This window comes from Rhineura floridana, chromosome 4 (genome assembly GCF_030035675.1).
Source record: "Rhineura floridana isolate rRhiFlo1 chromosome 4, rRhiFlo1.hap2, whole genome shotgun sequence".
In the NCBI taxonomy this organism is placed as follows: Eukaryota; Metazoa; Chordata; class Lepidosauria; order Squamata; family Rhineuridae; genus Rhineura; species Rhineura floridana.
The window spans coordinates 154,577,692-154,590,432 of record NC_084483.1 but is presented as its reverse complement, the minus strand read 5'-3'; the positions used below and the strand labels follow the sequence as shown (position 1 = coordinate 154,590,432).

At 45.4% G+C, this 12,741-nt stretch overlaps 1 protein-coding gene across 1 annotated transcript in view; it reads right to left on the bottom strand.

The window, feature by feature from the left end:
• DNAH8 (dynein axonemal heavy chain 8) overlaps positions 1-12,741 on the bottom strand; it is a 338,579-nt gene that overhangs the window by 151,278 nt on the left and 174,560 nt on the right. Inside the window, exons 50-53 of the mRNA XM_061624897.1 lie at positions 4,625-4,871; positions 2,581-2,822; positions 2,350-2,490; positions 1,871-2,108 (exon numbers count right to left, since the gene is read on the bottom strand). Of these exons, the coding sequence (XP_061480881.1) occupies positions 1,871-2,108; positions 2,350-2,490; positions 2,581-2,822; positions 4,625-4,871 (868 nt within the window). The remainder of the gene's footprint in view (positions 1-1,870; positions 2,109-2,349; positions 2,491-2,580; positions 2,823-4,624; positions 4,872-12,741) is intronic.

Here is a 12,741-nt window from a genome sequence, read left to right as displayed (position 1 = left end):
TATTGAAATGAATTGAAATTGTATTGTAAAAATGAAATAAGATAAATGTATTTTGATTTCTGTGAGTCACAGGTGGGGGCTGTTGGCCTATTGTGCTATCTGTGTGTCTCACAGAAAGAGGTTCTTGTGAGGAAAAGGAAACCTGAAGTAAAAGGGTTAACCAGAGCAAGAGGGGATGCCAGGTCTGTCAAGGCCAGCAGCTGGTTGGCAAGGGCAACAGCTCAGATAAGAGCAGAACTCACGGCAGCTCTGGTGTGGGGAAATGTTGTATGGAAGGAGAACTGTGTTTGAGAAGCTTAATGTCAGTAAAAGACTCTTACAAAGTACTTTGCCTGGCCTGGATTATTTCTGATCGAACCTGCTTCGGTACCGGCTTTCTGGACCGTACCAACACGCACTGCAACAAGCCTCTGCCGGCTCATCTGACAGTACAGGCTTGATAGGTGCCAGCTTGGCCTCAGGAGGTGGGAAAGCGTTTGAAGTGCAGTGGGGAATCCTGGGGGGGGGGGGAGGTGGAACTGGCGTCCTCACCCAGTCATCTCCCAATGTCTCTGTTGGGGCATCAGTAGGTGGAGCAAGGTCTGCTTTGGCAGGAGAGCTGTCTGTGAGAACTGGCAGACTGTCAACTACTCCCTCTCCCTCATTGTCCTTGAAAGCCTCATCTTCCTCTGATCCCCCCCCTTGCTCTATCTGAGGAGGCTGTGGCTCGGCCAACTCCCCTCCCTGATCCTCCTGGGAGAGCTGGGGCTCAACAGTGATTGACTGAAGCAAGCTTCTCTTTCAAGAGGAGTAACACGTGGCATGGAAAACTGAAAGTGTTGTGGTTAGACCTGCATTGCAACAACTAAGTACCATAAAAAGACTAGCTTTTTATAGATGTTTTAAATGCTTAATGGGATTTAATGTCTCTCCCTCTAAGAAAGACTGTCAGTCAGTTGCATCTACAATGCTCCTCCCTAAGCATATTTATTTAAATCCTGTTTGAAGAGATGGAACGCACTCTGCACATGTTCAGTGAAATTGTTTTATATATTTATATTTATTTATTAACATTTCCCCTCATAGCAACATGTGTGAAAGCATACATCCACGAGTGTGATCAATCAAGGGGGGTAGCGGTTCAGTAAGACTTTAAATAATTATTTCACATTTGCATTTTTAAAAAGTAAACATGATGGAAGCCATATGTTTTTCAGTCTTTTTGAAATGCAAAATAACTTAGATCACAAAGAGTGACCTACTCCTGTGTTGTCTAGATAACCAGAAAAAAACAAGGTTAGCCTTGCAATATGCCCTGGGACAAGTACTCTTTAGCACTACCCCTCCCCTCAAAGTAAACCAGCAGAACAGCAAGGAAGTATCTAAATGAAATAGAATTAGGTTTGATAAATTTACAGAAGCATTTCTATTCAAATGAGAGCCCCAGTTTCACAAATTTAAAGTAGAAACACTTTTTCTCCCCAGCCCTTGTCTGAAGTGGGAAGCCTCCTCTGGTCAGCAGCGGACAGTGTGGTGGGGCTGTGCTTCTCACCTGATCTCCATCTGGCAGAGTCCCTGCAGCATACTGGGACACAAAAGGAGAGGAGGGGGCCTGGCAGGGCCAACATGGTGCAAACCTTTCTTGTCAAACATAATACAGAACCATCATTGTATTTGGACTGAGTTTCAGTTCATTACTCCTCATTCATCATTATTATATATTCAGTATTGCTGACTATAAGTGCCTTTCTTTGGAAGTTCCACTGACATCAGTGGCATTTGCTTAGACATAAATGTGCTTAGGAATATGATGGAAAGTACATCTCCAGTATGGATGGTTTGTGAATCTGCACTTAAATATTAAAAAGCATTGCACTGCGTTTTCACTTACCATAATCAGTGACGTAGTATTCATACATTGTCTGTGTGATGCCTTTAGGAATTACGGGCAAATCTATTTTGCTTTCATGGCTTCTTAAAAAGACTTCCAACTTATCCCTGCTTTCCAGCTCTAAGAGGGAGCCTAAACTCCACATCAGGCCAAACACAAATAATTTGTGAAGATGTGCCAAACATGCAATACCACCTTCTTCCTTTGAAGGTATCAAACCTTCCAAAAGATTAATGGACTGGAAATATTTTGAAAAAAGAAAGAAAATTACAAAAGGTTTTTTTTTTAACTTCCTTAATCAAATGTAAGTGCAATTTTCAATTAAATCAAGGACTGGAGTTTTCATCTAAAAACTGCAATTTTGTATTTATGGTTCCAAACATTTTCTAAAAGATTTGTCAAGAAAATTCTATGTTTATTTTTCTAGTGATTATTATGCATTTCAGTATGAACAACTGTGACAGCAGTAATTAATATACCTGCATGATGTAGTTACATTCTAAAAGTTCCATTTTTGGAGAAAGGTTTAACTTCATGTATGTATATGCTTCTTCAAACACTTTATCATATAAGCTTAGCAGCACATCAGCTTCTTGTGCAGTACGTGTCTTTAGCCAGCCCTATTAAAAAGGTAGAAAAGCAGTATGCATTAAAAAACAAACCACAATTTAAGCTAAAAAGAAAAAGCAATAACCCCTGCTAAAATATACCTGCAATATTGGCCTCCAGCTTAGGGCAGAAGAGCTGATATACACCATACCCATTCTAGAAACTGTAGCAGGCGATGCATTTTCAATATTATGAACTTCAAAGAGCAACTTGCAGGTAGGAGACATTGGAATTCGATCACCATTTGCTAAAGTGAGAGTCTTATTATCATCTAGCACTGAATTCAGATTCTCAATCCAAATTGCATCTACCGGGCCATCTAAAACCAGAAAAATATTCTCGCCTGGAAACAAAGAGGTATGGTTTAACAGCAAGGCTAACACTGAAACAACAATCTTTGTATGTACAGAGAGGATTTTTGTTTAAATATGAAGGAGCATCAAAACATGTGATTTGTGACCTGTTCTTTGAAATGAGAAAGTCCAGCAAAGGCTACACCAATGGCGTACCAAGGGCAGAGCGGTGACAACGCTCTGCCCCGTGTGAAGGCAATAAGGGCGTGCATTGTCTGCCACTGCGATGACCTTGGCAGGATGAAGCCCTTCTTCACCTGCACCATTTTCCCATCCGTCCAGGCTTCCCTGGCTGAGCGCTGCTGTGTGCCCCTCTTGAGCCTTATGTCCCAGAGGCGAACCTCAAGGCTTGTGGCTGCCTCTCACCCACCCAGGTGCCTTCTTGAACTTGGCGCCTTGCAAAGGCAGCCAGTTTGCTTCCCCCCTGCCGCTCCCCAGGAGGAATGGTCCCCTTGCATCTCCTCTTGGGGACCACCGGGAGGATGATGTGCTCTGGGGCTGCTGCCACCTTCCCTGCCAGCCTTTCCTCTGACCCCCATCCTTGTTTGAACATCTTTGCTGTGCAATGCCCCTCCCTTGCCCGCCCTCTCCTCCAGCTCTCCACGTGGGGGGCAGCTGCGAGCGACGCTAGGGGAGAGTTTTGCTCCACTGAGCCACCATGATTGCCCTGTGCACTGGGGCCCATGGAGAAGAAAGGGATGAGAGATTGGGGGAACTCAAGGCAGGGATGAGCTCCAAGGGAGGGAAGAAATGAGGGTGAAGCTAGCAGGCCCTGACGCCCTCCCCTGCTCAGTTGCCCCTCCAGCTGGAAATGCAGCAGGGTGCCCATCTGGGCATGGGGCACCGCTGGTGCCCAGGACTCCCTGCTTCGTGCTCCTGGATTTCCACGTGCAGGGAGGCCAGGGCACAGCTTTGCCTGGGCTGGGCAGGGTCTACCGGGGGCATAAATGACCCCCTCTGTTCTTTTGCTCCTCCTGCCCCCCACGCTTGTCTTCTCTATGCAGCTGCCTCAATACCAGCTGCAAGGACTGTGGATGCCTTGTGCGTGGAGGCGCAAGGCTGGTGCTGCATAGGAGTGCATAGATCTGTTGCTTCTCAGCGGAGCCCAGGGACCCCTGGATGCAAAGAAGCCCTCCTCTTTCTGCCCCCCCGCCCCGCTCCTTGGACTCGAGGAGGGGGGTGTTAAAAATGATCCACTCCAGGTGTCAAATACGCTAGGTACGCCACTGGGCTGCACCATGTGAGAGTTCCACCTATGAGTTTCAGTTATTAATTTAAGGTTGCTGCACTGTACATCTGCCCTACATTTGTGCTTGATTGCAGCTACCAACTCTTATTTTCCATGAAACTGTCCCCATGAAACTTCACAGGCCATTTTTTTAAAAAGACAAAGGGCAGTGTCCAACAAAATTGTTCAATTTTTGAAAGGATTTCAATTTGCACAATGAAACTTCCCATCCCTCCTCTCCTTGTGGCCTCCCCAGATCCACTCTGGAGGGTTGGGAGAAGCCCCAGAATAGATTTATGGGGTGGGTGGAAAAAGGAGAGGGAGGAGAAGTTCCACAGTGCAATCAGAATTCCTAACAGAACTACTTTGCTGGATACCGCCCTAAAATTATTGCAGTTTTATATTATAGGTATGCATAATTTCTCAGGTCTTGACTAGGATGACCTCTTTACCGGAACAGAGATAAATTAGTGCAGCTGCAAATAATATCCTTTTCAGGAGCACACTGATAGGCTGTAAAATGTTTCCACATCCACTGTACAAAACACAATATATCTGGCATACCCTTTTTAGCTTTAAGGGTTTTTCTCCACAGTGTGGAAAAGATTCCATCTGTCCAGTCGTTAGTTGCTGTATCCAGTTTACCAAACATCTGAGGTGCAGTAATAGCTTTTGGGTTCATACGCATTTCTCTGTGAGGATATCCACACTCCGTCATTGCCCTCATCAACATAGTTATCACAGCAGTCTTTCCAGATCCACTTGGTCCAAGTGTCATCAACCCATGGCGTACTTTGGAAGTTTCATACAACTAAAGGGGGGACGGTCAGGAGAGAGAGAAAAAGTACAGGGTTTGCTTTTCAGTAATAATGATAAGGGTTCTCTATATTCTTATTGGATTTGTTTTTCTAAGCACTTTCTCCTGAACATAGCCCAAGCATCAAGTGGGGAGGGAATTGGTATTTTTTAACAGGGGCCAGCCAAGCCAACTGCCCTGGGAAAAAAATATTTAAGGTTACAGCTTGACTGTGCTTAAGGACATTTATCCAAATTTATTTCTCTGTATCTGTGTATGTATTAGGTATGGGGAATATTGACTAAATCGGACTTAGTACTGAATTTTGACTCAATCCGACAGTCCACTGTGTTTTCGGACTGGCACTGATTTCTTGCAGGGTTAAAGCTGTTATCAACATGGATTTTAAAAAAATCTACTCCAAATTTAAGTTGTTATTTTGTAATTGGTTGTCCTCTGAGTTGATGCATTCTTAACAGCTGTCTAGGTGATAATGATCACCATTTACATCCATTAACCTCCCTCCAATTTTCTCTTTGTTTTGTTAATCTTCATAAATGGCCATTAACATTGACGTTAATATTTTTTCTTAATCTGTCAGTTCTCTACTTCTTCTGTTCCTTAAATAATGTTTAGGTTAAATAATCATTTTGGTCATTATTCCATTATCAAATTAAATCACAGAAGAAAATGTAGTCTCAATCTACCAAACGATGTTTCAATGCAAAGCAATTGTTTTCATTTTCATCTATGAAAGGCTATGTAAATTTTTCTTCTAAGTGGTAACAACATCACGGATGCTGCACACAGCACAGCAGACACTCTGCATGGTGTTCTGTGGAGGACCTTAAATAACACTTTGTTGTGGCATGTGTGGATTGCACTAGTGGATGGAGGTGGACAGACATCACACTAAAGTTCACAAGTGAAGCAGCATTATTTTATTACAACAAATCATCTGTCAATTGCAGCAGTTTCTCTCTCACAATGACTTATTCAGATGCTATTTTACACATACATGAAAAATTGACCGCTTCTCCTTACTTACTTACTACTGCTATATGAATTGGCCATGTCTGCCCATTATGCCAATTATGAAAATAATTACATTTTGCTGCAGTGCAGCAAAGAAAACTACTTTCTTAAATATTAGACAGGCGCCATCTCTGTTATATTTTTGGTGCCTATAGAAGCCCTTCCTCTTTCAACAAGCCTTTTAAGTTGAGACCTTATCCCAGTCTGTTTCTGTGTTGGAATTGCTTTTTAATATGTTTCTAAACCTTTTCTTTTTTTAAAAAAATATGTTTAACTTTTTTTAAAGATTTCTTCAAAGCTTTTTTTAAAAATGTTTTTAAAGTTTTGTTTTAATATATTTTAAAGTCTGTTTTTATCATGTTTTAAAGTGTTTTTAGTGCTTTTGTTTGCCACCCTGGGCTCCGGCTGGGAGGAAGGGTGGGATATAAATAAATACTTTTTGAATGCAATAGGAGGGGCTCACTTCATTCACTACTCAGTACTCAGCATATTTGTTTGGCTTTCTCTTATAAGTTATATAAATAAGCTCCTGAGTGACAACTCACACGCAGGATCTGCAATCAACTCTGAAGAAAATTAGTTAGAAGGAGCAGCACAAATGACTAAAACCCCACTCGACTCCCAATTGAACAGGAATATGAGAAAGTAGCCTTAGCCACAGTGAGAAAAACAATTTTGAACCAGTTAGAACAGATAATAGTACACAGATCACATCCCCTCAAACTGGACACGCAGCCTCCCCCAATCAGGGAGGGCCCTGATGGCATGATACCTGGGAAAACCACCTTTCGGGTGAGATCAACAGTCCATTTTCCCCAGGTAGCATGCCATCAGGAGGGATGTGCCAAAGCAGTCCCAGTAGGATGGGCCCAGCCTGCCTAAGAGGACAACAAAACCTGTTGCAACACGTGCCTACCAAAGGAGGTGTCTGAAGAACCATCACAATCTATTTTGCAATGCCTAATAAAAGAATTTGGAGTAGACCAAACGGCAGCTCTACAGATATCCATGATAGGAGCATTGATTGAGAAGGCAGCTGTAGTAGCTGTTGACCTAGTAATGTTTTGGGGCACTGGGACATTAAGGGGCTCATAAGCCAGGGTGGTGCAGGCGTGTAGCCAATATGACAGCATTGAACTGGTAATTCTCCTGCCTAATGTTCTCAGGTGAAAGGAGACAAATAGAGATTCTATCAGGTGAATACCCCTAGTCCTGGCTTGATAGAACTTAAGGGCTCAATGAATGTCGAGTGCCAGACTTTCTCAAGAGGATGGCTTGGATGAGGGCGGAAGGAGGGCAGCAGAATGTCCTGGCTACAATGGAAGATGCAAGACACCTTAGGGTGAAAGGCTGGATCTATGTGTAGTAGTGTCATGGCCCCGTCAGAGGACTCCTCAGACGAGGATGACTCGGGAGTAACAGCAGCAGACCCAGAAGCAGCAGACCCAGAAGGAGAAATGGAGGAAACTCCTGAGAACCCAGCTCCTTCTCCCCCTCAGCTGCAGAGCACCCCAGACACAGCTGAAGCCCTTCAGCCACACGCAGACAGTGAACAGGATACTCCCCCTCACCTGCAGAATGTAGACAGCAGAAGGTGGGCAGGCCTGTCCACTTAAGGCCAAAACGCTGAGGGCTCACTCCTGGTGACAAACCTGCTTCTTAAGAGTCAAACCTTGGCTTCAGCTTGTTGCTGACTACAACCTGTCAGCTCTGCACTGAGACAGCAGTGCCGATGGGGGCTGGAAATTCCTGCGTAGTTATCAGGGCAGGAAAGTCCTTAGCTGGCAGTCTGGTCATAAATCTGCCAGGCTAACTAGGATGAAGCATGATAAGGGCAAGGCCCGTCCTAAGCTTACGTGCCAAGCCAGAAGTCCAGAAGCGAGATCAGTAGAGGTCCGGGTTCAATTGCCAAGGGGTCAGTCCAAGGTAAGATTCAGGGAAACTAGAAACACATGAAGCCACACCCTCCAAATTCCTCATCAGAATCCATGGGTGATTGAAAAACTGCCTCTAGCCTGTGTTTTCCTTGAGGTTGCTCCTGTATCATAGCCTCTGATGAGTCACCTCAGGAGATAGAAGCACTGACACAGCTAGCCCTCTGTGAAGCTTTCTGTTTGGCTGAAATAATTACTTCTTAAATGCTTGGAGGATTTGTGCTTTTATGACTTGGATGCAGCCAAAGCCACAGAGGTTGATAGGGTGGATGGCTGCTGCTGCTGAGATGGCTACTGCTGCACATCAGAATGTGCTCTTCAATTGAGATGTCCATAAGAGCAGCACGCGATGACCCAACCATGGTTACACACACACAGTAGAGGGGAGCAGTACCAGGTGTTCATTGGATAGACTCTTAGTTAATCAACACAAGCACAGGTAGAGGGGTGCAGTGGATTATCAAGGCCAAAATGAACAGCACAGAGTAGAGGGGAGCGGTCTGACCTCTACCGTTCACCCCGCTATTCAACAGTCTCCCTCCCCGGGCTTTCCAAATTGATCTCGGGACTGACGTTGGAGTCTCCCAGACTATTAGTTCTCGGCGACCTCAACGTCCACGCCGAGTCCTCCCTGTGTGGAGTGGCACGGGACTTCATGGCTGCAATGACAACCATGGGGTTGTCCCAATTAATCTGTGAGCCCACTCATATCGCGGGACATACTCTTGACCTTGTTTTTTATGCAGGGCGGGACAAGAATGACGGAGGAATAACTGATCTTTCATTGTCCCCATTATCATGGACAGATCACTTTCTGGTCAGATTCAGACTATTTGCGACTCACATCTTCCGTGGGGAGGAAAGACCTATTAAAATGATCCGTCCTAAGAGACTAATGGATCCTGTCGGTTTCCTCTCAGCCCTGGGAGAAAGTACACGATCCACTTGAAGCCCTGGTCGACTTATGGAATAAGGCTATGACTAGAGCAGTAGATTCTATTGCCCCCGAGCGCCCCCTCGTTCGTTCCCGAATCAGTTCAGCTCCATGGTTTTCTAACGAACTGACGATTATGAAGCGCACTCGTAGGAGTCTAGAGCATCGTTGGCGTAAAACTCAGAGCATATCTGATAGGCTCTGTGTTAAGGAATTCTCTAAGACCTATGCAGCATCCAGACTTGCTGCCCAAAGAACTTTTTTCTCAGTTTCTATTTCTTCAGCTAATAATCAACCAGCTGAACTTTATTGGGTGGTCAAAGGTTTGCTTAACCCTGACCATCATGAGTCTACCGATGACCATTCACCTACTCGTTGCCAAGAATTCGCTTCTCATTTTGAGAACAAAGTCACTCAGATTCGTTCTGACCTGGACGCCAACATCGACGTAGTCGGGAGGATTGCACCTCTGGACTCTGTTAGTCCTATCCAGTTAGATTCTTTTCAGCCTCTTCATTCTGAAGACATAGACAAGATCCTCGGTGAAATGAGACCTACCACCTGCTCACTTGATCCTTGTCCTTCTTGGATCATAAAGCAAGCTAGAGGAGGACTAGCTAACTGGGTTTGGGGGGTAGTTAATGCCTCTCTCCAACAAGGCCATTTTCCAGGTTGCCTTAAAGAGGCTATTGTAAGACCATTATTAAAAATATCTTCCTTAGACCTCCTTTGTTTAAACAACTTCTGCCCAGTTTCTAATGTCTCATTCTTAAGTAAAATAATTGAGCGAGTAGTCGCTTCTCAACTCCAGCGTTTTCTGGAAGACATCGATTACTATGATCCATTTCAATCTGGTTTTAGGCCTGGACATGGGACTGAAACAGCCTTAGTTGCCTTGGTTGATGACCTGCGCAGAGAACTAGATAAAGGGAATATATCCCTGCTGGTTCTCCTCGATCTCTCAGCGGCCTTCAACACCATTGATCATGATATCCTCCTGGACCGCCTCTCCGTGATGGGACTTCGAGGCACTGTTTTACAGTGGCTCCGCTCCTTTCTAGAGGGTAGGACCCAGAAGGTGGTACTCGGCGACTTTCAGTCAGACCCTTGGCCCCTAACATGCGGGGTCCCTCAGGTTCAGTGTTATCTCCGATGTTGTTTAACATCTATATGAAGCCGCTGGGTGAGGTCATCTGGAAGTTTGGAGTTCGATACCATCAATATGCTGATGATACTCAGCTTTACTTCTCCTTTCCCCCAGATACTAAGGAAGCTGTCCAGCCCCTGAACCAATGCCTGTCATCAGTGATGGGCTGGATGAGGCTGAATAGGCTAAAATTAAATCCAGATAAAACAGAAGTGCTCCTCGTTAGTCGCACATCCGATTTGGATACAGGGAATTTACCAAGATTGGATGGGGTAGTACTCCCTCTTAAGACACAGGTTCGCAGTTTGGGTGTGATTCTGGATTCGGCTTTGAATCTAGAGGCCCAGGTTGTGGCGGTCTCCAAGAGCGCGTTTGCCCAGTTAAGACTGGTTCGCCAACTGCGTCCATTTCTGGAAACATCCGGTTTGACGAAAGTAACACACGCTTTAGTCACATCCCGGTTAGACTATTGCAACTCGCTCTATGTGGGGCTTCCCTTGAAAACAGCTCGGAAGCTTAAATTAGTTCAAAGAGCGGCAGCTAGGATGTTAATGGGAGATGACCTGTGGGCCCATACAACTCCCCTTTTACAACAATTACACTGGCTGCCGATCTGCTTCTGAGCTCAATTCAAGGTGTTAGTCTTAACTTTTAAGGCCCTACATGGACTGGGCCCTTTCTATCTGTCTGATCGTATGTCCTTTTATGAACCCTCCCGGCCCTTGAGGTCTTCTGTTGATCCTCTCCTTGTGATTCCCTCAATTTTTCAAGTTCATTTGGTGAGAACTAGAACTAAAGCCTTTTCTGTGATTGCTCCTAAACTTTGGAACTCTTTACCGGCAGAGGTACGGTTATCTCCCTCTCTTGCAATATTTCATCACCAGGTCAAGACATTCCTTTTTCGTCAAGCGTTCAGTTAATCATTATATAGGATGTTATATAGGTTGTTTTTAATTTCTGATACATTTTTATTGTTGATTATTCATATTTTAATACTGTTGTGATTATGCTAATGTTATTTGTATATGACTGTTTTTGTTCGCCGCTATGAGTTGTTTGAAAATAGAGCGGGCTACAAATGTTTTAAATAAATAAATAAATAAATAAATAAATAATTGCAGGCAAATCAGAATTAACCACCCACAGTAGTGGGGAGTGGTTTGAGCTCTAAATGCAGCCAAGGAAACAAAAAAAGAAAAGAAAAACCTTTAACTGTGTCCACCAGATGCAAGTTGTCTGGTGTCAGGGGGTCAGACATCCAGGTGCCAGGTTGGGGGTATGAGGATTCAGAAATGGAGGAGGAGGGTCCCAGTTCGTTAGAGCGGACTAAAGAAGGAGAGGAAATTCCAGAGATAGTGTTGCATAGCAACGGAGACCTTGACGGTCTCACAGAACTGGAGTCTTCCCTCGAAGTTCCCATGCTGCCTCCTGAGCCAGAGAAAAGCGGCGAGAGATTGCAAGACAGTTTGAAATTTGACCCCCCTCTTTCCCCCATACCAGAGTCAGAGACTTCAGAAGAGGAGGGGCCCGTGCTTCCCCCGTCGCCACGTACACGAAGACAGTTGAAAAGACAGGAAAGGAAGGGGGCAGGAGGGTGGTGACCGAGGGTCTGGTAAGGAGGAGCGAAAGGCTTCGCGCCCATTTGTCCCCCCTTAAGGGACAGGCGGGAAAGCGGTCCCTTGCTCTGTCAACTTTCTTCCACGTCGCAGGACCTGTAACTTTGTGTTGCTTCATGAGGAGGCGCAGTCTATGTTTGGATATTACCTTAATAAAAACTGAATTGCTTTCAACCACAAGCCTGGTTCCTGAGTCCCATCCTGGGCCTGACAGCTTGACAGAGCCACCTAATTCACCCTCTACGCTCTCTTCACTTGACCGGGACAAGATGTCAAAGGGAGCGACGGGGGGAACAAATCCCACTTCTGAGACGGAAGAAGTGAGACTTTTGAGGACTAATGTAGCTGATCTGCAGACGGATGTTCAAACCTTGCTGGCAGCAGTCAAGGCGCTGAAGACGGATAATCAGGCCTTGCAAGCCACGGTCGATCGGATGTGGGCAGCCCCTCCAGCCGCGGCGGTGAAGGTTCCCATTGGATTACCCCCAAAGTATGCGGGGCAAAGTGATCAGTTGGCAACTTTTGTGGCTCAATGTGAGTTATACTTGGATGTCAGGAATGCAGAATTTCCAAGTGATGGGACTAAAGTGGCCTTCGTGATCAGCCTCCTGGAGGGAGAAGCTGCAAAATGGGTGACCCCATACCTGGTGAGAAAGGATACCCTCCTAGGAAGATAGAGGATTTATACAAGAAATGACCGAGATGTTTCAAGACCCGCAACAAGCTGAAACAGTAGCGCGGCAGCTAGGCGCACTGAAACAAGCCAAAGGAACTGTTTCCGAGTACACTAATGCTTTTAAAATTTTGTCCCAGGAAACTGGTTATAATGAGGCAGCCTTGATGTTTATGTACCGGAGTGGACTAAATGCTGAGATCCTGGATGAGCTGGCCAGGACCTCCCCCCCCCACTGACCTGCCAGGGCTAATCCGGCTATGTTTACAGATCGATCACCAGCTGGAAGGAAGGCGCCTGGAAAAGAAACAGGAGGTCCCGAGATATTCAGCCTCGGCATCCCGCAGCAAGGTCCTTTCCACTTCAGGAATGGCAGGTAATGCACCCGAGGGACAGGGAGGGGCTAGGCTGAGACTGTCAGAAGAAGAAAAAGAGAGACGACGCTGAGAATGTTTATGCTTTTATTGTTCGAAACCGGGCCATGTGGCCAGAGATTGTGTACTGAAAGGGGGGAAGGCAGAGCCGTCGGGAAACTAGAACACCCAG